The sequence below is a fragment of the Bombina bombina genome, chromosome 2, assembly GCF_027579735.1.
Source record: "Bombina bombina isolate aBomBom1 chromosome 2, aBomBom1.pri, whole genome shotgun sequence".
Lineage (NCBI taxonomy): Eukaryota > Metazoa > Chordata > Amphibia > Anura > Bombinatoridae > Bombina > Bombina bombina.
Window position 1 is genome coordinate 1,443,120,856 of NC_069500.1, and position 25,106 is coordinate 1,443,145,961.

The window sequence follows — 25,106 nt, forward strand, 5'->3', positions numbered from 1 at the left end:
GTTTATGGGTGTGTGTGTGTTTATGGGTGTTTATAGGTGTGTGTGTGTGTGTGTGTTTATAGGTGTGCGTGTGTGTGTGTGTGTGTTTATAGGTGTGCGTGTGTTTATGGGTGTGTGTGTGTGTTTATGGGTGTGTATCACCACACATGAAGTGTAAGCAGTTCCTATCAGACACACATTCTGCATGTGCTCTCACATACACAAATACTTACTACGACCTCTCCTGTGTCCCCATGTTCAAAGTATTCCTTCACCATGGGGTTCACATTCTTCTGCAGTCCGGTCTCGTCCAGCTCGGGCACAACCTTCTGGAACACGGTGTCCCCCTGTGTGAGGGCAGAGAACACGCTGACAATTGTATGGGTATAAACAAAGTTTTTAAGCTAAAATTAATCAAATCTTTTTTTCTTTCATATTATCAACTGAACCTACAGTAACAACCTACCTGGGCCAGGACTTCCCTCCCTGATGCTAACGTGTCACCTAATGTCACATGCAGGTCCCTATAGAGCCCTGAATATCTCTCCATCAATGCCCTTAAAGGGACATTGTACACTAGATTTTTCTCTGCATAAATGTTTTGTAGATGATTCATTTATACAGCCTACCTGTGGGTGTTTTTGTAAAATGTATAGTTTTGCTTCTTTTTAAATAACATTGTGCTGATTTTCAGACTCCTAAAAAGTTTTAGATGTATACAGACTTCAGACTGCTTCTGTATAATGGGTCTTTTCATATCCAGGGAAGGGGGGAGGTTCTGCTATCAGCCCCTTTCAGTGGGTATCCCAGGCTAATCTCATCAACAGAGCTAAACTGGGAGCTTCTAAGTAAGTTTTTAAAAAGGTTTTATACTGGATGTTTATATCAGTATCTGTGCATATTCTTATTTATAGTAGTGTCTATTACATGCAGTTAAATGAAAATTGGTGTATACTGTCACTTTAAACCTCTAAATTTCTGCCTGCTTCTAAGCCACTACAGACAGCCTCTTATCACATGCTTCTTTATTTGCTTTTCACAACAGGATACTGCTAGTTCATGTGGGCCATATTGATAACAACGTGCTCACGCCTGAGGGGTGTTGATGAGACTGCACTAAATTGGCTAAAATGCAAATCAGTAAATAATAAATAGTCATGTGATCAGGGGGCTGTCAGAAGAGGCTTAGATATGAGGTAATCACCGAGGCAAAAAACATAATTTATGTAAGAACTTACCTGATAAATTCATTTCTTTCATGTAATTAGCAAGAGTCCATGAGCTAGTGACGTATGGGATATACATTCCTACCAGGAGGGGCAAAGTTTCCCAAACCTCAAAATGCCTATAAATACACCCCTCACCACACCCACAATTCAGTTTAACGAATAGCCAAGAAGTGGGGTGATAAGAAAGGAGCGAAAGCATCAACAAGGAATTGGAATAATTGTGCTTTATACAAAAAAATCATAACCACCGCAAAAAAGGGTGGGTCTCATGGACTCTTGCCAATATGAAAGAAATGAATTTATCAGGTAAGTTCTTACATAAATTATGTTTTCTTTCATGTAATTGGCAAGAGTCCATGAGCTAGTGACGTATGGGATAGCAAATACCCAAGATGTGGAACTCCACGCAAGAGTCACTAGAGAGGGAGGGATAAAATAAAGACAGCCAATTCCGCTGAAAAAACAATCCACAACCCAAATCAAAAGTTTTAATCTTTATAATGAAAAAAACTGAAATTATAAGCAGAAGAATCAGACTGAAACAGCTGCCTGAAGTACTTTTCTACCAAAAACTGCTTCTGAAGAAGAAAAAAAAACATCTAAATGGTAGAATTTAGTAAAAGTATGCAAAGAAGACCAAGTTGCTGCTTTGCAAATCTGATCAACAGAAGCTTCATTCTTAAAAGCCCAGGAAGTAGAAACTGACCTAGTAGAATGAGACGTAATCCTTTGAGGCGGGGATTTACCCGACTCCAAATAAGCATGATGAATCAAAAGCTTTAACCAAGACGCCAAAGAAATGGCAGAAGCCTTCTGACCTTTCCTAGAACCAGAAAAGATAACAAATAGACTAGAAGTCTTCCTGAAATCTTAGTAGCTTCAACATAATATTTCAAAACTTTGACCACATCCAAAGAATGTAAGGATCTTTCCAAAGAATTCTTAGGATTTAGGACACAAGGAAGGAACAATAATTCCTCTATTAATGTTGTTAGAATTCACAACTTGAGGTAAAAATTTAAATAAAGTCAACAAAACTACCTTATCCTGATGAAAAATCAGAAAAGGAGACTCACAAGAAAGAGCAGAAAATTCAAAAACTCTTCTAGCAGAAGAGATGGCCAAACGGAACAATACTTTCCATGAAAGTAATTCAATGTCCAAAGAAAGCATATGCTCAAACGGAGGAGCCTGTAAAGCCTTCAGAACCAAATTAAGACTCCAAGGAGGAGAAATTGGCTTAATGACAGGCTTGATACGAACTAAAGCCTGAACAAAAGAATGAATATCAGAAATATTAGTAGGGCTGCAACTAACGATTATTTTCATAATCGATTAATCGGCCGATTATTTTTTCGATTAATCGACTAATCGGATAAAAAGAGAATCAATAATAGTTTTCTAGGATTTAAATAAAATCCACATAATGAGTGTTACAAATATGAATTTCAGACTAAAACTTTACATTAACACAACTGTTTCTTCAATTTTTAAGCCGCAGAGCACAGTTTTATAATTAAACAAAACCACAAACTGTTTAAAAAGAGGTAGAACTAGAAAGAGTTAGACTATCACTGTTAATAACATTCTGTTATTCACTCTTTCAGAAACTTTGCATTGAAATGCAAAGATCTCAACATGTCCACATGCTTCTGGCTAAGGCTGGTTCTCTGTTTGCAGCTATATTTCCTGCAGCAGAGAAAAGGCTGTAGCAATACGCTAATAATTGTGCAAACAGATAATAGTGCACATCAATTTAAATAACTCCCATCAATCTAGGGGCAAGGTGTAAACAACAAGCTTGGCACTATATCATGAAAAGCATAGTTCCAAATCACCAGATTTAATATAAACAATCCAAATGATGACTATTATATCTGGGTTGCACATAAGCCAGGGGTAGTTGTAAATGTATACTGTCCTGAAAAAGTGAAAAGTAGACGTCTGTAGACGTCCTTTAGGATAAGGACATAACCATAAAACACAATACCACATGCAGGAGTTAATTGGAGTGAAGCAGCTGGTGTTGTGCACAGACCAACTAATTGCAAACCAACTAATCGATTAATCGATTATGAGATTCGTTGACAACTATTTTCATAATCGATTATTATAGATTATGACGATTAGTTGTTGCAGCTCTAAATATTAGCAATTTTTTTCTGTGAAACAGCACAGAAAGAGCAGAGATTTGTCCTTTCAAGGAACTTGCAGACAAAACCTTATGAAGAAACTATAAAATCCTAGGAATTCTAAAAGAATGCCAAGAGAAATTATGAGAAGAGCATCATAAGATGTAAGTCTTCCAAACTCGATAATAAATCTTTCTAGACACAGATTTACGAACCTGCAACATAGTATTAATCACTGAGTCAGAGAAACCTCTATGACTAAGCACTAAGCGTTTTAATTTCCATACCATACAATTTATTCATTTGATTTCCTGACGGAAAAAACTAATCTTAAGATATAAGGTCTGGCCTAAATGGAAGTGACCAAGGTTGGCAACTGGACATCTGAACAAGAACCATATACTAAAACCTGAGCGGCCATGCTGGAGCCACCAGCAGCACAAACGATTGCTCCATGATGATTTTGAAAAATCACTCTTAAAAAGAAGAACCAGAAGGAGCAAAAATATAGGCAGTTTGATAACTCCAAGGAAGTGTCAATGCATACACTGTTTCTGCCTGAGGATCCCCGGACCTGAATAGGTACCTGGGAAGTTTTCTTGTTTAGATGAGATGCTATCAGATCTATTTCTGGAAACCCTCACATCAGAACAATTTGAAAAAACACATCTGGGTAAAGAGACCATTCTCCCGGATGTAAAGCTTGATTGACAGAGATAATCCGCTTCCCAATTGTCTAAACCTGGGATATGGACCATAGAAATTAGACAGGAGCTGGATTTAGCCCAAGCAAGTATCCAAGATACTTCTTTCACAGCCTAAGGACTGAGAGTCCCACCCTGATGATTGACATATGCCACAGTTGTGACATTGTCTGTCTGAAAAACAATAACGTCTCTCTCTTCAAAAAAGAAGCCAGAACTGACGAACTCTGAGAATGCACGGAGTTCCAAAATATTGAATGGTAATCTCGCCTCCTGAGATTTCCAAACCCCTTGTGCTGACAGAGATCCCCAGACAGCCTCCCAACCTAAAAGACTTGCATCTGTAGTGATCAAGGTCCAGGTTGGATGAATCGAAGAGACCCGTAGAACTATATGATGGTGATCTAACCACCAAGTCAAAGATAGTTGAACATTGGAATTCAAAGATATTAAAAATGATATCCTAGAATCCCTGCCCCATTAATTCAGCATAAAAAACTGGAAAGGTGCTGCTCATTTTATCGACCTCAGAAGGATGAAAGGCTGAGTGGACCTCGCCGGGGATCGAACCTGCAACCCTTGGGTTGCTACAGAACTTAGCCACAGTACCTTAGCATGCTGAGCTATCTGTCCGGAGTAGCGACACTAGGGGCACTCTTCTCTTTGTGTTAGCAGCAAACAATGATCGGGATATCATGGAAGGAGCAGTTGCAATGATTTCTGAGGTTGTTTTCTAAAGGAGGAATAATAACTAATAGAAGCTGATATTTGTACATGGACTTAAGATGATAGTTACACATTTATTAGTTTATGCAATTTAATATCTATTTAATTATTTAGGCACCTCTAATATCTGTAGATCAGATCTTTTTATTTGTAAGGCTAATAAGATACTAGCTATGTATTAAAAGAGGCATTGATGCAAGGGGGGGGGGGAAGCATAATTCTGTCTCTATATAAATCACTGTTAAGGCCTCACCTTGGGTATGGAGTGCAGTTCTGGAAACCAATCTCAAGAAAAGACATTGCAGACTTAGAAAAAGTTCAGAGAAGGGCCACAGAGCTAATAAGGGGAATGTAGTATTTAAAGGAACATAAAACACTAAATAAATGATAGATAGAATGAAGCATTCAAAGAAAATATTATTCTTAGCCTAAAACATAGATGTGTTTTTTAAAGTTTCATTAGATGCTTAAAAATTGACAAAATAAGTGTAAAGTTTTAGTGTCAATAAAACAGTGGGAGCTGCCATGTTGTAACTTAGGTAACCTTCTCTGCTGTGGCCAATTAGGGACAGTTATAAATAGGTCACTAGACTGTGCAGCCAATGGCTGTGCAGAAGATAACAGTATTCCGCACTTCCATTTCTAACAGGAACTGAAAAACTCACAATTTCAAAATAGAATTACAGGAAAACATAATTTATGCTTACCAGATAAATTATTTTCGTTACGGATAGGGAGAGTCCACGGCTTCATTCCTTACTGTTGGGAAATACAACACCTGGCCACCAGGAGGAGGCAAAGACACCCCAGCCAAAGGCTTAAATACCTCTACCACTTACTCATAATCACAGTCATTCTCCCGAGGAAACAAGGAAAGTAGAAGAAAGTAGAAGAAATATATATATAAATGGTGCGAGAAGAAAAAATAATAATAATAGTGAGCCGCCCTCAAAGAGAGAAAACACGGGCGGGGGCCATGGACTCTCCCTATCCGGAAGGAAAGGAATTTATCTGGTAAGCACAAATTATGTTTTCCTTCCTAAGATAGGGAGAGTCCACGAATTCCTTACTGCTGGGAAAACTATACCCAAGCTCCGAAATGAATAACGGGAGGGAACAAAAAGGAAGACGGACCCTATTCTGAGGGTACCACAGCCTGCAAAACTTTTCTCCTGAAAGCTGCTTCAGCCGAAGCAAACACATCAAACTTGTAAAATTTAGAAAAGGTATTTAAGGAGGACCAGGTCGCTGCCTTACAAATCTGATCCATAGAGACCTCGTTCTTAAAGCCCCAGGAGGAAGCCACTGCTCTAGTGGAATGAGCGGTTATCCTCTCAGGAGGCTGATGTCCCGCTGTCTCGTAAGCTAGGCAGATGACACTCCTCAACCAGAAAGATAGAGAAGTCGTAGTAGCCTTCTGCCCCTTACGCTTCCCTGAATAGACAATAAATAAAGAGGAGGATTGTCTAAAATCCTTGGTAGCCTGAAGATAAAACTTCAAGGCCCGAACCACATCCAAATTATGAAGCAAATGTTCCTTCGATGAAGAAGGATTAGGACACAAGGAAGGAACAACAATCTCTTGATTGATGTTGCGATCTGATACTACCTTACGAATAAAACCTAATTTAGTACGTAAAACTGCCTTATCTGCATAAAAAACAAGATAAGGGGACTCGCATTGCAAAGCAGAAATTTCAGAGACTCTTCGCGCAGAGGCAATAGCCAACAAAAAGAGAACCTTCCAAGATAACAATTTAATGTCAACGGAATGCAGAGGCTCAAACGAAGCCTGTTGCAAAACCAGAAGAACAAGATTTAAGCTCCAAGGAGGAGCCCCAGATCTAAACACAGGTCTGATCCTAATCAGAGCCTTAACAAAGGACTGCACGTTTGGAAGCTCAGCCAGTCTCTTGTGCAATAGAACCGATAGGGCCGAAATCTGTCCCCTCAGGGAACTAGCCGACAGACCCTTCTCCAGCCTATCCTGGCAACCTTAACTCTGTGCCAGGAAAAAACACCTCTTCACACCAGAATAAGTAGGTCCTCCACACTTTATGGTAGATACGCTGCGTGACTGGCTTACAAGCTTGAATAAGAGTATCAATAACACTCTCAGAAAAACCTCTCTTGGCTAAGACGTAGCGTTCAATCTCCACACAGTGAGCCTCAGAGAATCTAGATTTTGATGAACAAAAGGACCTTGTATCAGCAGGTCTCTGCGACAAGGTAACGTCCTCTGAGGAGATGAGTACATCCCCACCAGATCCGCAAACCACGTCCTCCGCGGCCACGATGGAGCAATCAGGATCACTGATGCACTCTCCTGCTTGATGCGGGCCACTACACGAGGATGAAGCGGTAATGGAGGAAAAAGACAAATGAGATTGAACCTCCAAGGCACTGCCAGTGCATCCACTAGCTCCGCTTGAGGATCCCTCGACCTCGACCCGTACCTGGGTAGCTTGGTATTGAGACGGGACACCATGAGATCTATCTCAGGCGTCTCCCATTTGCTGCATATTTCTGCAAACACCTCGGGATGGAGACACCATTGCCCTGGGTGAAAGGATCGCCTGCTGATAAAATCCGCTTCCCAGTTGTCCACACCCGGAATTTGGATCGCTGACAACGATCAGCTGTGGGCCTCCGCCCACTCCAGAATCCGAGATACTTCCTTCATCGCTAAGGAGCTTCTCGTTTCCCCCTGATGGTTGATGTAGGCAACCAAGGTTATATTGTCTGATCGGAATCTGATAAACTGGGATGAACCCAGGAGGGGCCAAGCATTCAAGGTATTGAAGATTGCCCGTAGTTCCAAGATATTGATCGGAAAGGAGGACTCTTCCTGAGTCCACAGTCCCTGTACCCTCCTGGCACCCCAAACAGCTCCCCATCCGGATAAGCTTGGGTCCGTAGTCACAATATCCCAGGATGGTCTTAATAAGCACGTCCCTCGGGACAGATAATCTAGACAGAGCGACCAAGAAAGCAATTCTCTCGACCAGCTGTCTAATACAATCAGATGGGACAGATCTGAATGATTGCCGTTCCACTGTCTCAGCATACATAGTTGTAGAGGTCTGAGACGGAATCTGGCAAAAGCAATGATGTCCATGCAGGACACCATGAGACCAATCACCTCCATACACTGAGCCACAGAGGGACTCAAGGAGCTCCATAGGACAAGACAAGCTGAAGTTTGCTTGCAACGTTTCTGGTCTGTTAGAGATATCCACATAGATATGAAGTCTATGATATCCCCAGAAATTCCACTCACTCTGGTACTTGGAATAAGAGAACTCTTTTCCAAGTTTATCTTCCAACCATGTGATTGATGGAGATTGAGAAGAGACTCTGAGTGTTCTTCCGCAAGACAAAAGGAAGGTGAATATCATCCAAGTATGGGGCTACTGCAATACCTTGGGTTCTGGCAACGGCTAGAATGGCCCCCAGAACCTTCGTAAAGATTCTTGGAGCAGTAGTTAGACCAAATGGAAGCACCATGAACTGGAAGTGCTGATCCAGGAAAGAAAACCTCAGGAACTGAAAGCCTATCTTGTATCCCTGAGATACGACCTCCAGGACCCAAGGATCCTAGACGTCCCAGAACCAAACGTCTGAGAAAAGAGAGACAGGCTGCCCCCTACATGATCCAATCCTGGATCGGGGGCTGCCCCTTCATGCCGACTTGTTCTCGGCGGGCTTCTTATTCTGTTTGGACTTATTCCAGGACTGAGCCGGCTTCCAAGCGCTCTTGAGTTACTCTAGCTTAAATGAAGATTGCTGTGGTTGAGACTTGTCAGAATGAAAATAAGAAGATTGTCACCCCTTAGACTTGTTCTTCTTATCCTGCAGTAGAGAGTCGCACCAATAGGTAGCTGCTCCAGAAACCGCGGAAACTGCCGCCACCAGCTGAAAAAGAAAACCTGTATGTTGGAAATTTTTCTTTGAAAAGTTTCCATTTTCTTATCCATATGCTCTCTGAACGAATAACTATCCTCTAGCGGGATAGTAGTACGTTTAGCAAGCGTGGAGATAGCGCCATCCACTTTAGGGACGGAGCCCCACATATCTAGTTGTGAATCCGGTACCGGGAACAACTTTTTAAAAGTAGATGAGAGGGAAAAGGAAGATTCAATTCTATCCCATTCGTTACTAATAATCATCTAGATTACAAGTTTTGCGTTGCGGCTTGTAACGCTGAAAATATGGCATTTTCAGCATTAAAAAAGCACAGCAGCCATTACAAGTCTTGTCGGTATAGGTGTACCGCACATCTTTTAGCCTGTACCGCAACGTCAGTCCCGCACACGTAAAAATGACGTTTTTTCATGGGATTCCCATAGCACCAGTATTACGAGTTTTACGGTGAGGTTAAAAAGTGAGCGTTACAGCCTAAAATGACAAGATCCGTAACGCCATCTAAAGTCAGTTGTTATGAGTGTTACGCTACAAAGCTGTAACATAAAACTCATAACTAAACTGCTACAAAGTACACTAAACACCCATAAGCTACCTATTAACTCCTAAACCGAGGCCCTCCCGCATCGCAAACACTATAATAAATTTATTAACCCATAATCTGCTGCTCCCGACATCGCTGCCACTAAAAAAATGCATTAACCCCTATTTCCGTGCTCCCCGACATTGTCACCACTATAATAAACTTATTAACCCCTAAACCGCTGCCCTCCCGCATCGCAAACACTATTTAAATATTATTAACCCCTAATCTGCTGTCCGCCCACACCGCCGCTATAATAAACCTATTAACCCCTAAATCGCAAGCCCCCCACAACAAAATATACTAAAATAAACTATTAACCCCTAATCCGAAAGCCCTCCACAACGAAACAAACTAATTTAAACTAGTAACCCCTAAACCTAATGACCACCTAACTTTATATTAAAATTATTATTTCCCTAGCTTAAATTAAAACTTACCTGACAAATTAAAAAAAATAATTTTAAACTAACAATTAAACTATTATAATTATTAAACTAAAATTAAACTAACTACTAAGTAAATAAAACTAAACCACTCTAAAAATTACAAAAAGTATCTAATTACAAAAATAAAAACTAACTAAATTACAAAAAAAAAACCCACTAAATTACGAAAAATAACAAATTATCAAAAATAAAAAAGAATTACACCTAATCTAATAGCCCTATCAAAATAAAAAAGTCCACCCAAAATAAAAAAAAAACCACTAGCCTACAATAAACTACCAATGGCCCTTAAAAATTTGAATCAGTCAATAGGAATTAGGGCTGCTAAAATCCTATTGGCTGATTTGAATAGCCAATAGGATTTTAACAGCCCTAATTCCTATTGGCTGATTCAAATTTTTCAGCCAATAGGAATGCAAGAGACGCTATCTTGAATCCCTTGCATTTAAGATTCAGTGTACGGCTGATACCGTATGAAGAGGATGCTCCCCGCCGGATGTCTACAGGATGGAACCGATCCGCCCCGGCTGGATGAAGATCGAAGAGGCCGTCTGGATAAAGACTTCTTTCCGCATGGATGAGGACTTCGTTAGCTGGATAGATTCTTCAAGCGGGACTTCAACAACTGTAAGTGGTTTGTCGGGGGTTAGTGTTAGGTTTTTAAGGTTTTTTTGGGTGGATTTTTTGTTTAGTTTAGGGTCTGGGCAGTAAAAGAGCTAAATGCCCTTTTAAGGGCAATGCCCATACAAATGCCTTTTACATGGCAATGGTTAGCTTACATTATTTTAGATAGTTTTTTTATTGGGGGGGGTTGGTTGGGTGGTGGGTTTTACATGTAAAAGAGCTGATATCTTTGAGGCAATGCCCCATAAAAGGCCCTTTTAAGGGTCATTGGTAGTTTATTGTAGGCTAGTTTTTTTTATTTTGATAGGGCTATTAGATTAGGTGTAATTCTTTTTTATTTTTGATAATTTGTTTGTTATTTTGTGTAATGTATATTTTTAGGGAGTGTTTTTTTTTTTTTTTTTAAAGTAAAAGAGCTGTTTATTTAAGGGCAATGTCCTACAAAAGGCTCTTTTAAGGGCCCTTGGTAGTTTATTCTAGAGTAGTTTTTTTGTATTTTGGAGTGTTTTTTTAAGGGTATCAGAATAGGATTAATCTTTTTTTTTTTTTTTTTTTTTTTGTAATGATTTTTTTTTAATTTTTGGTAAGGTTAGGTTTTGTTTTTTTTAAATCAAAGATTTTTATTAAGGTAAATAGCAAAACAATCAAGAGCCACATATAAACAAGAAAACAAGATGGCTAATAACAATAGTAAATTATGATAGACATATTGAGAGCATGAATATCCTACTATATTACCAGTATACCTCGGATATATATATTGTAAGATTTACATTGATGCCTTATATTTTTATTTTTTTACAGAATATTACTATAGTACCTCATTAGCAAAGTGTTCTGTCCATTAGTACTGTCATATGTAGAATAAAGATCATAAATGAGAGATACATTTTTACCCCACAGGGTGCAAAATACTAATTAAAGTATAGTAGTAATAAGAAAGAGATAAAATATACAATATAGCTGACACCCATAAACCATGTTTCTTCACTTAACATATAAGGTTACTCTGGAACCTATTCGCGTTTATGTTATATAAGAGGAAAATTGGCTTAAATATATGGAAGGTAGCGGATTAGTACCGCAGAAGAATTCACCATATTGGGTGAATGAATAATATTAAAGAGTCCACCAGATTGGGTGAACAATAATGAAATAATATAGAGTCACCCCCTCCCCGAAGTGAATGCATAGATATGAAATAACTAAATAGGTTTTACAACCTTGGAGCACTGCATTCAATAGTAGATAAATGCCTCTTAAGATTGAAGTAAGGGGGGGGGGGAGATGTGCAAATCCAAAAAAGAAGGAAGATCCTTAATTCTAGGTGAGATAACCCAAAAGTCACTTTGAGATGCAGGGCGATGACCAGCTCAGACCTACATTAATGGCCACGTATCCACATTCTTACCGCCAATATATATATATATATATATATATAATATCATAGCATTCACTCGCTCAAAACATGGGCTATTTATAAAATTAGGAATGCCCTCTAGGTATGGGCCCTACACCCAAGGGCGGCTATGTTATATTAATAAAGATGCAAGCCCTAGTAATGATTAGAAGATGTAAAAATCTGCTGGCTGCTAAGCAAACGACTCTCAGCAGGTAACATGACACCTATAAGAGGAGGTGTGGTAAGACCTCTAAAAACTATATTGTGGGGTACTTCAAGAGAGACAAGGTGGTAGCTTGAATGAGCATGGTACAGTGTAATTATTAAGGCAAACGTGTGCACAAATATACTCTATTGTAGAATCTCACATGTAGACTGATTAGAAGATATCGTAGCTTTTAACAAATATCTCATCTTTCCAACCACAAAAATGCAGACATTTTAATGCTCTCACTAAATTCAATATACATTCTTAAGTAAAAGCAACGTCCTCTGTGATGTCTTAAACGCTAATGATGTGCATACAAATAGTGTAATGATAAGTCCCACCAAATTACATCTGATCTATCTGTAAAGTCACAAACTGACTTACAGCACCATAGTCTTTCAGACGTAACCTGCTGATCTGGCCGTAGACAAAACAAGTAAATTATGTGCTGGATCCTATAGTTAAAGTCAGTATATGTGGACACAGTTTATAGATAGATAGATCATGAAACTCTAAATCGTCTGAGAGGCAAAGGCTCCTTTACCCTGATAACATAAAAAACCATTAGCCAATTCCCCGTCTGTGTGACGGCACTGACATCGGATCAACGTCTGAATTCTCCAGAAGGTTATGGGCTACTCCTACAATCTTCAGTGCTACCCTGGCAGAGATTAATATGTGCAGTAGCCCCCTCGGCAAATAATCATTGGTCAGTCGCTTTCTCTGCCTAATTGCAGTGACAGGTCCCGGCTCAGGGCATAAACAAAACGGTATGGAGACCGATGACTGCGACAGCACTTCCTTCTTAAGTAGCCATACCGGAGTTTCTGCAGTACTCACGGCGGGTGTAGTAATATCAGCTGTCAGCATGCTATATTGGCCTCGTAATGGGTAAACTAGATCTCCATTGCTAATACTACTTAGTGGTCATTGGCAACATGCTTTCAAAGAGTCTGCCGGTGTGAGATCCTTCCCTGTGTCTCCGGGCACTTTTCTCGTCTCCTCTCTCATTACGGAATTTAGCGTGTCTGTCAAATCCATAAAGCAGCTTGTAATTTGCCGATCTAGACCCTGTAATAGGGCATAAAGTAGCTCTGAAGGCTCCTCCATTTTGAGAACAGTTTCAAACGTAGGACTGCAGGCAAATGATAGCTGAGGTAGGCCCCAGTATCCCGCCACACGCAATGAATCAGCTCTCTACAATAACAGTGTCAAACACAGAGTTAGTACCACAAGTTGGCTCAAGTAAAGTGTCTTTCCTTCCTAAGTCGGCTGATATATACCCATATAGTAATTTAGCACATTCCGATTCTTCAAATAGTGAATTTAATTAGGCATGGCCCAGGAGCTCATAAAACACACGTCTGATCACCTTGGCTGTTGGCTCCGCCCCCCGGTAAGGTTAGGTTTCATTTCACAGGTAAGTTTGTACTTATTTTAACTAGGTAGTTTGTAAATAGTTACTAACTAGTCTACCTAGCTAAAATAAATACAATCTTACCTGTGAATTAAAAATAAACCCTAAGCTAGATACAATGTAACTATTAGTTATATTGTAGCTAGCTTAGGTTTTATTTCACAGGTAATTAGTTCTAAATAGGAATTATTTAGTTAATAATTGTAAATTTAGTTTAAATCTAATTTAATTATGTTAAAGTTAGGGAGTTTAGGGTTAGGTTTAGGGGTTAATATAGTTTAATTTAGCTTGCTGTGATGCGGGGGCTGGCGGTTTAGGGGTTAATAGGTTTATTTAGTTAATAATTGTAAATTTAATTTAGCTATATTTATATTATGTTAAAGTTAGGGGGTGTTAGGGTTACATTTAGGGGTTAATATTGTTTAATTTAGCTTGTTGTGATGTGGGGGGCTGGCAGTTTAGGGGTTAATAAATGTAGTATAGTGGCGGCAATATCGGGAGCGACAGATTAGGTGTTAATAACTGTAGGCAGGCGTCAGCGATGTTGGGGGCAGCAGATGGTTGTTTTGACCTAGGGTTTATGTTGGGTTTAAACTGTCTTTTTATTTCCCCATACACATCAATGGGGCTGCGTTACAGAACTTTTGATTCCGCAATCGCAGGTCTTAGGTTTTTTTTTTGGCCGGCTCTCCCCATTGATGTCTATGGGGAAATCGTGCACGAGCACGTCTCAGCAGCGCTCTGATTTGGTGCGGTATGGAGCTCAACGCAACCATATCGCACTCAAAAGGCGTATGTTTAAAACTTGTAATAGTAGCGCTATAGGAAATTAAACGTAACTTTTGTTGAGTTTGTTAATTTCTCTATATTGCTCAAAACTCGTAATCTAGCTGAATGTTCGCCATCTTAACCGGCACAGGAAAAGTCAGAGGAACTTTCCTGTCCTCATAGACTCTATCTAATTTAGGAATCTTAGGTTCTTCAGGCTGTGCGGCCTCTGGAACCTCTAGCGTAGACAAAACCTCCTTTAATAAGAACCGCAAGTGCTCAATCTTAAATCTAAAGGAAGGTTGCCCAGCATATATATTCAGTTGTACATAAGTAGCGCTAATCAGTGGTTTCATTAATTGAATTTGTGCTATCCAGGGAAGAGTACAGATGAAGCCGGTGCATTTTTTAAGATACACAGCCAACTGCGTGTCACTAGGATTCTGTAATCTGTACTGATCTGATGTGCATTGCGTTATCAAAACTTAGGAGCCCAGTGATCTTTCCAGTTTCTTAAGATAAGGTTACGCGCCAGAAATATTATTGTATTAATTAGAGAAAAATTCTTATATAAGCCTTGAAATTGGACTAAAAAAAAAAAAACGTCCTGAGGTTGAATCAAAAATTCTATTGATAGAATTGTATTCATCCAATAGTTGATCTTTGCCCAGAATTGTATAATTTTAGGGCAAGTCCAAAAACAATGAAAAATATCTGCAAAGCTGGCATTACATTTTGAACAGTAAATATTGGATTTATACCATCTTGTTAGATCATCTGGTGTTCAGTAGGTCATAGATAAATTTTAAGTGTGATTCCCGCCAGGTTGTCAGGACACATGATTTACTTATTATTTTAAGACTATCTTGAATAACCTGGGTACTGATATTTGGGAAGTACCTTATCCGTTTGATCTTTACATATTCTAATTGATCAGTAGAGAAAGCACAATCCAGAATAGAGTATAGGGGGAGATCCCGATACGATATAAATTAATTCTGAGTGCCCAAAGACCAGTCTGACCCATATCTCTGTAAGTTCAGAGAGGTAATGCCTAAGCTGTAAATAATCATAAAAATCTCTCCTAGGTAATCCAAATTTATTTGAAAGATCCTGAAAAGATTCAATGGTTAGATCTGATCTTATTATTTGTTTAACCCAAGTTAAACCCCTACTTTGCCAATGGCGAAAGGCTATGTTCGAAAGGCCTGGAGTGAAATTGGGATTCCCTATAAATCGGAAGAAATTCTGAAACAAATGGAGTGCACTTAGATTCTATGCAGAATTTCTGCCATGCGAAAACTATATTTTTGAATGTAATTAAATTCCAAATATCTTACTGGGCAATGAAGTATGGCGTTTAAATGGAAAGGCGCTATCAAATTAGATTCACAATGCAATGAAGTAACATGTTCCTTTTGGGTGAGCCAATCTATAGCAACTTTCATCATAGCAGCTAAATTATAATGTTTAATATTTGGTAAGGCCGGACCTGCTGAAAGTCTAGTATTCATAAGACGTGCGAGGGCTATCCGAGGTTTGGCTCCATTTCAGATAAACCTAGAGCTAGTTTAGGTATGAAAATCGGGATATTTTGTATTAAATATAACAATACTCGAGCAGAGAGAGAAATCGGTAGGTTAAGCCATTTGTCCAGTTTATTTATACCAAAGGATTTTTGGGAATATATATCTCCACTATCTATGCTAAATTGAGCACAGTCTTAAACAAACAGTATAGAAATTGTGGAGTTAATAGATAAAAAACAAAAAAAAACAACAATTTTAAAAAAAAAAATCAAACTTTATTGTAACTATATTAAAATGTTCCTTAAGACACCGGAACTACTACACACATATAATTCCTTTTTGTCTTCTGAGTAAAGGGTTAATTCTCAGTCTCACCCTTTAGCAACATCGCTGGTCAGAAAGGCATCAAGGATACAAACAACAACATATTAAAAAGGGCCATGGGCTTGGGGTGTTTGCATATAGAAATTCATAATATAGCTCTCATCTTGGTAGGAGTATATGTATCTTTATGTTTATCAAATCATAATGGGTAATGTATGCGTGTCTATGTCTTTAAGGCACTCACTAGATATGAACTTTACCCTATGTAACCACCTACTGAAATGGTGGTAATATGATTAACTCCACATAAAAGTATTTGAGCAGATCTATTTATTAGTTTATTGTTGGGCAGTTAATCTTCAGAAACAGCTTGTCTAGCGTGTATCACGTTACTCTCAGTGCATATAGCAGTGTTATACTAAAGACAGGACCCTACTGATTGCCGCTTGTGCATAAAGTATACAAGGCACACAAATGCTACTTATATTGCAAATATCTGTCAAAAGGTGCTGCTGTAAGCCGACACTCACAAGTATACCAGACATTCAAACAGTGTATGTATTGTTATTGTAAGTAAGCAGTATCTTTCAGCTGCCGGTCTCTATATTCATCACATACACACACTGGCGACTTTCATGCTGTATTCTGCTGTTAATAATAGCGACAACTATACAGACAGTAATCTGTTATTTACTTCCGCAGTAAATTAGCATTAGGAGGCAAACAATCTTTATCCGTCAGAGAGGCAACTCTCAAATACCCACGGATTTGAGTAGACAATCCTTCTAAAGTTATATAGTTAATTTTTACAGTCACACGTATAGTTAAAGCTATAACTAGTATTCTGAGAAGTTTTAGCTGAATCAAACAATGCTATAATGCGCTATATTCACATAGCCATATTAACAGATTCAACGTTTGAACTTATAACTACAGTGTAACTCTATTGATGCTAATGCTCATAAGGAGTAAGGTAATTTCGCTATATTAGTATAGCCATAAATGTATTGCAACAGTTTTTAAACTACCACAACACGTTTCAGATGCCGATAACGGCACGTATGCTACCCACAAGCCCCTCCCACCGACGCGTTTCATCACGATTACGTGAATTGTCAAGGTTTAGGGGCCGGCCACGCATCTAGTGCATCTACTTGTAGTGTTTTCTGGTTACCATTGTTACCAAACGGCAATAAGCCGTATTCATTCAGAGGCGTATCAATTTGTCATGTGCTTAAATCGCAACTTGGTGTATAATATTTTAAAACGTAGCCAAATTCACTTGATGAATAAAACATGATATATACATTTTCAGTGAGTATAAGAAGAGGGATTATTGACTTCTCTTAATAATAAGGGTGAATATAATAACAGTCTATTTTAGACCGTTTATTATGCAGGAATGTGGTACATTATTGCCATTAATTGATATCAGATTTGGCTTTACATAAGTATCTCTCCAATCTCCATTTATGCAATATTAACTTTTACTATATTGCAGAAGAGTAGTTAATATATATGTGTGAGATAAAGATTATTTAGGGCACTAAAGGTATCTTATTTAGCTCTACCCACTAGGTCACAAATCTCAACTGAAAAGAGATCTCGCCTGGTCATATTCATTTTAATTTTGTTATTTCTTTATACGAAACAGGCAAAGGATATATCTTCATTTAATCCCTTTGGGCTCCTACTTTGCAAATCATATATCCATCTACATTCTCTCTGAAGGATTTTGCCAAGATCACCCCTCCTTTGGTTACCGCAAATCTGATCTAATGCAAGGAATTTAATATTATATTTGTCATTGGTATGGACATTGTTCATGTGTTCAGCTATCGGAACAGATCTCTTCCATTTAATATCCCCCATATGTTCCAGGATCCTTGTGCGGAGCTCTCTGATCGTTTTACCCACATAAATCAGGGGGCAGCTGCATATTGCCACATATACGACCACTCGTGATCTACAGTTCAGAAAATATGGGATAGGGTATTCCTGTTGTGTTGCTGGATGGATGAACACTTTTGTTGGTAGCATATTTTTGCATGCTTGGCATTTTCCACATTTGAAGGAGCCTTTTGTATTTGATAACCAAGTTGTGGTTGGTTGTTGCACATAATGACTTCTTGTTAGTAAGTCCTTCATATTTTTGGCTCTTCTATTTGTAATTGATGGATTTGCTTGTAAAATTTCCTTGAGATCATCATCTTGGTATAGGATTGGCCAGTATTTTTGAAAAATCTTGCATACCTCAGTGTTTTGGTCATCAAAAGTACTGATGATCCTTACATTTTTCTGTTCATCATTTGTTTTCTGTCTTTTATTATTTAACAGTTCTCTACGATTAGAGTTTTTTGCTCTTTTATAGGCAGCTTTCAGGCATCTACTTGGGTATCCTTTTTCCCTAAATCGTTGCTGTAAATCTTTTGCAGCATTTTCAAATTCTGATTCACTGCTACAATTTCTACGTGCCCTTAGATACTGCCCAGTCGGTATTCCCTTCTTTAGGCTGTTTGGATGGAAGCTTTGCCAGTTCAGTAGGCTATTGCTAGCAGTGGGTTTCCTAAAGATTCTGGTAGAGAGTTCACCATTGTCATCCTTTTTGATCAGTAGGTCCAGAAAAGCAATTTCATTTTCACTTATTTCATGTGTATAATGCATTCCAAATTCATTCCGATTTAACCAATTCATGAATTCAGTAAATTCCTCCTTGGTGCCGTTCCACAGTATTAGAACGTCATCAATGAAACTGAGGTATAGATCAATCTTACATAGGAATGGATTTATTTCGTCATTTAATATAGAAATTTTCTCAATCCAACCTAAAAACAGGTTAGCGTACGTTGGGGCACAACATGTGTCCATTGCGGTTCCCTGTTTCTGTAGGTATATCTTCCTATCAAAGAGAAAATAATTGTGTTCCAACACAAATTCTAGAGGTCCACAGTGAATTGATCACTGATGTTGGGTTTTGGATTTTTGGAATGTAAAAAATATTTTAAAAAATATTTTATAGCTCTAATACCCAGTTCGTGTTGGATATTTGAGTATAAACTCTCAACATCTATACTTGCAAGGAAACTTTCAGGAGTCACTACTACATCACTTATCTGTTTCAGAACATCAGTTGTGTCCTGCACAAAAGAGGTTAGGGTATAGACAAATTCCCTTAGTTTACCTTCCACAAAAATACTTATATTCACAGTCAAACATCCATTACCTGAGACTATCGGTCTTCTACCTGGTGGTGGATTTTTTTGTTTATGGATTTTAGGTAAACCATAGAAGGTAGCCACTCGTGTTTTGAGGTTGTACATTGCACGAAATTCTTCTCTTGAGATCACTTCATTGTACAGACCGTAATCCAATAGTGTTTTTAACTCTTTCAAATATTTACCTGTTGGATCACTCTCAAGAACTTCATAATTTTCAATTCTCAAGATATTTTTACACATAGTGACATAGTCAGGGTTATTCATAATTACAATATTTCCGACTTTGTCCGCATTTTTTATTGTAATATTCGGATTCTCCTTAAGCTCTTTTAGGGCTATTCTTTGTTTGTATGTTAAATTCGATTTAACCTTTGATTTCTTTTAGATATGATCAAATTCACTTGTTACCATATTAACAAATTTATCAATATGGTTTGATAAACATAAAGATACATATACTCCTACCAAGATGAGAGCTATATTATGAATTTCTATATGCAAACACCCCAAGCTCATGGCCCTTTTTTTATATGTTGTTGTTTGTATCCTTGATGCCTTTCTGACCAGCGATGTTGCTAAAGGGTGAGACTGAGAATTAACCCTTTACTCAGAAGACAAAAAGGAATTATATGTGTGTAGTAGTTCCGGTGTCTTAAGGAACATTTTAATATAGTTACAATAAAGTTTGATTTTTTTTAAAAATGTTGTTGTTTTTTTATCTATTAACTCCACAATTTCTATACTGTTTGTCCAGTTTATTTATACAAGCATTGAAGCATTTGGGGAAATTTAGACGGTACCACTCGTGAGGGTTTGTGCTTATTCTAATGCCCAGGTAATTAATCAATGGAGAATCTATAAAAGGATGATTAATAATACTGTGTTTTGCTTTATAGAGCCAAAGTAGTTCCGACTTCATTAGATTAATCCTATACCCTGAGATATTGCCAAAGAGGTGGATATCGGTGAGTAAACCGGGTAAATTGGCCTTAAGATCACTTAAAAATAGTAACAGGTCATCTGCATATAATAGGAGTTAGCTTCTGGCCTCCTAATTGTATTCCATCAAGATTTTGGCGAAGACGTACCGCCAAAGCTTCCAGAGAAATATTAAAGAGAAGCGGGGACAATGGGCAACCTTGTCTAGTGCCCCTCTGTAGGTAAAATTGCTTGGAAAGTGAATTGTTGATAATCAGAGAGGATATTGGAGTGCTATAAAGCAAATTAATACAATTATTTATATGACCTGAAAAACCAAATTGTTCTAACGTAAAGAAAAGATGGTCCCAACTGATGTAATCAAAAGCTTTCTCAGCGTCAACTGTCAATAAAGCGAAATCAGTTGTACTTCTAGAATTAGAATGTTTAAATTTATTCCAGAAAAAATCCAAAATCAGCATTACTTTGCGCATATTTTTCACCGTATTCCTGCCGGTCATAAAACTTGTTTGATTCTCATGGATTATATTACCTAAATAAGATTTAAGTCTTTACCTATAATAGATGTTAAAAGTTTGTAATCAAAGTTTAGGAGAGAGATAGGTTTATATGAAGTGGGTAGTTCTGGGTCTTTGTGTTTTTTAAGGATTAAAGTAATATTTGAGGCGGCGAAGTAGGGAGAGCATCGGGTATTATCGGAAAAATAAAAATGATATAGTTTATGGAGTATAGGGGTAATTTGTTCCTGAAGCACTCTATAAAATTCTAAGGGGAGCAAGTCTGGACCAGCTGCTTTGTTTAGCTTGAGAATTATGTTTAACCTTTCTCAAAATTAAAGTTTTTTTTTTTCAAAATGGCTAAGAGTTATTCTATCTTACCCACGTGATATTCAGTTCTCTCTTATTTTTAATTTTCGAAGAACAGAATATTTTGAAACTTTGATTTGACCCGGGATGAATTTAGCCCGAGAGGGCTGTGTGGAGAGTAAAGGCAATATGGGGAGAGGGGGTGGATGAGAGCGGGATGGGTTATGGGGAAAAAAGGGAGAATTCTCCCCTTTTTTTTTTTTTTTGTCTTGTCGTTGTTTGTGGTATGAGTGGATGAGTGGATGCCCCCCCCCCCCTCTCTCAGAGTGGAGAGAAAGGTGGAACGGTGTAAAAATTTTGAAAAAACCCCAACATGGGTACGAGAATTTACTATGTTTGAACTCTACTGTCAGATCAAGATGGAGATATAATTATAAGTGTTACTATATGACTGTAATATGATGTTTTCTTCGTCTTTAAGCTGTACCCATTTTGTCTCAATAAAAAAATTTATATAAAAAAAATGTTTAACCTTTCTTTTGCATTTGTTAGAGCTAGGTAAGGCACTTAGGGTCGCAGACACCGCCGTTTGTAACTGCGCGCAAAGTCCGCAGGAAGAAGGCCCCCTCCGGATAAAGGATTAGATGTGCTACAGGGGACTGCATGTGGAGTGGAAAATGTAGTAAGGGTAGCAATTTAACGGGACGCAGTGTCCTGAGATGTTGGCGGCTCAGAGGGACTATTAGCGCTAACTGGCTTAGCAGGCTCTCCCTTCTTAGACTTTAGAACAGTGTTAAGGCATATGAAACAAAATTGAGCGGGTGGGCAAACCACGGCCTCCTCACAATGTAAACAGGCATTATTATTTAGGATAGAAGGAGTACCTTCTAACGCAGGGTTCTTCAAACTTTTTTTCCCAAGACCCAGTGCCATGAAACCACATACCTATGCGACCCTATTTTTATGCTTGGTCTGAACATTTTTGAAGTAATATACAATAAGATAGCTGCAATTTTTGGCAAAGTGACTAAAATGTGTGCGTACTTTATTCCAGATTGTAGTCAAACATGAAGGTGTTGTAAAAGGTAATAACACACACCACACTCTCATACAACACACACACACACTCATACACAATCTCATACAACACACATCACAGACACACACTCATACAACACATACCACACACACACTCATACAACACATACCACACACAATCTCATACAACTCATACCACACACACACTCATACAACACATACCACACACACTCATACAACACACACACAATGACATACAACACACACACTCATACAACACACACACACAACACACACCACAGACACACACTCATACAACACATACCACACACACACACAATCTCATACACACTCATACACACTCATACCACACACACACTCATACAACACATACCACACACACTAATACAACACTCATACAACACACAACACACACACCCATACACCACACATACACAGATAAAGGGGGAGAGAGCGGAAACAGGGGGGTAAAGAGAAAAAAAACTGTCTGTTTTGCGCCGGCTTAAGAGACCACTCATGGGGTACTTACTGGTAGGGAATGTTGAATGATATCAGTCACAAGTAGTACACAGTAATTAGCAAACATGAACAGATAAATGTGAAAACATAAATTATGCTTACCTGATAATTTTATTTTTTTCCGATGGAGAGTCCACAGTTGCATTCATTACTTTTGGGAATTAAGAAACTGGCCACCAGGAGGAGGCAGAGACACCCCAGCCAAAGGCTTAAATACTCCTCCCACTTCCCTCATCCCCCAGTCATTCTGCCGAGGAACAAGGAATAGTAGAAGAATACCAGGGTGAAAAGGTGCCAGAAGAATAAAAAATAAAGACACCCCACATAAAAGACGGGTGGGGAGCTGTGGACTATTTCCATCCGAAGAAAAGAAAATTATCAGGTAAGCATAATTTATGTTTTTCTTCTTAAATGGAAAGAGTCTACAGCTGCATTCATTACTTTTGGGAAAACAATACCCAAGCTATAGAGGACACTGGATGCCAAAACGGGAGGGTACAATGGTACAATAGGCGGCCCATTCTTCAGGCACCAAACCTGAACCACTACCCAACAAAACTCTGCTTCGTCCGAAGTCGAGAAAAAAGAAAGGGAAAAGGCCCCAAGGACACCGAGCAGCAGGTAGCCCGAAAGCCTAGCTAGAGACTGTAACATCAGACCTTAACTGAGCCAACATTCCTCCAGGAGACACTGTCGCCCAACAGACAGTCCCCAACCTTGCACCAACAAAAGGAGGCAACACCCAATCCAAACAGAAACCACAATGTTTTAGAATCAGGTAGCAGAACAGGAAAAAGGTTCTCCCAACATCTTGCAAAGGATTGGAACAGCTAACTAGCACACAAACAAGACGCAATAGCTGTAGCTGATCTCAAAGATCAAACCAACACCTGCCAGGCAGCAAGCCAACCAGCGCCTAACAACTGAAAACAGAGACCAGAGATCATCTGAACTCCAAACAGTGAAGTATTTAGGCGAATTACCTGTAGCAGACATAGACAAAGGTAAACACCTGAGTCAAGAATCCGCAGCCATCCTTAGCGGCAAATAAAGATATAGAGTGTTAACCTCCCTTACTGCGGACACACTCTAGGCAACCGAAGCCGACAGACCCACACTTAAGTCTTGAAAAGAAAAGGAGAGCCCAGAACCTCAACGAGGACCAAAATGCCCCCAAGATCCAAGGAAAACAACAAATCTCAGGACCTATCTTCAGCCGGGCCAGACCAAGCATTGGCAGGTCCGAAACCAGGAAAACAGAAGAACCCCAGCTCAAAAAAACGAGCGGGGAAAAATGGTACAACCGGTACAGCAGAGCTCGGATGCCAATCTGAAAACACCACCTGGAGACAGTCGACAAGGCCGTAACCAAGAGATCTAGCTAAAGGCCCAACATAGACTCATGGCAGAGCCAGCAACTCACCCAATGGACAGAACCACCAAGAGAGAGAACTCTCTCCATATAGGTTGACTCGTCTGTCCCAACCTCCTCAAGACAGGAGAAACCCTAAGATAGGGACCACACTTCCAAAGAAGGTATAAGCCCCCCAAAAAACAAAGGGGGGCCAGCAAAGGGGCCGAAAGGATAGAACACCTGCCCCCAGGGCACAAGCCCTAAGCTGAATCGAGAGAACAAAATCTCCCATGCCAATGACCTGGAAGGAATCCTCTGAAAGATTAACTTGCTAGCACACAGACAAGGTGCCATAGCTGCAATGGTTCCACAACAAACCCCTTGCTTGTAGAGTAGCAAAGCCCTCACACAATATCCGGAAGTCAACCAAGGGAAACCGACTGTAGTCATAAGACAAGCACAAGGGCATCGTCCCCCAGAAAACCCTGGCCCTACTGAACCAGTTCAACTAGACCAAAGGTCACAGCCCAAGTTTCCTGGACCTGGGGAACCCCGGTCCAGCTCTGGAACCTAACAGTCCGGTACAACCCGCAACGGGGTCCACAAGGGAACGCTGAGTGAGAATCTCAGCCACTGGAAGAACCAGAGCAAGGAGAGATCCCCAAACCAACAAGAACCCGGAAACCGAAATTCCCCATCTGATCTAAAAACCAGACCCTCGGGAGACAACAGTACAATGTCCAACGAAAATTAGACAACGAGGAAACCTTGCAAGTCCCGACCAAAGGACGAGACCACCCCTTGCCAAAGTCCACCACTCCAAGGAGCTAAGGAAGCAAGGTCGAACAAGGTCACTAGAGCCTCTAGGCAAACAGCCACAAGACGACCAAGAACAAGGGGATACCTTGAGGACAAAGTCACTCGAACAAAGGCTAATCTCCACATTACCCCGATAAAATCAGAGACGATAAAAAGAGGCAGCAGGAATGGAGGAAAAGAGTATAGACCACACCTGGTCACATGGTGCGCAATACAGGACTTCCCCTGCTATTAGAAAGGGTGCCAAAGCTATTATAAGCTGCGCAACATCTTCAAAACCAAAGTAAAACCTGTTTGTTCCACTAAAAACACAGTCTATAAAGCCTAATATAAAAAAACTCACACATAAAGCAGCATATCGAATGATTTACCCCAACTGTTCAATAATCCACCC

General features: G+C 39.3%; 1 protein-coding gene across 1 annotated transcript in view; it reads right to left on the bottom strand.

Annotated features, from left to right (window-relative positions):
- LOC128650455 (programmed cell death protein 4-like) overlaps nucleotides 1-25,106 on the bottom strand; it is a 220,907-nt gene that overhangs the window by 158,428 nt on the left and 37,373 nt on the right. The window contains exon 4 of the mRNA XM_053704405.1: nucleotides 213-326. Within this exon, the coding sequence (XP_053560380.1) occupies nucleotides 213-326 (114 nt within the window). The remainder of the gene's footprint in view (nucleotides 1-212; nucleotides 327-25,106) is intronic.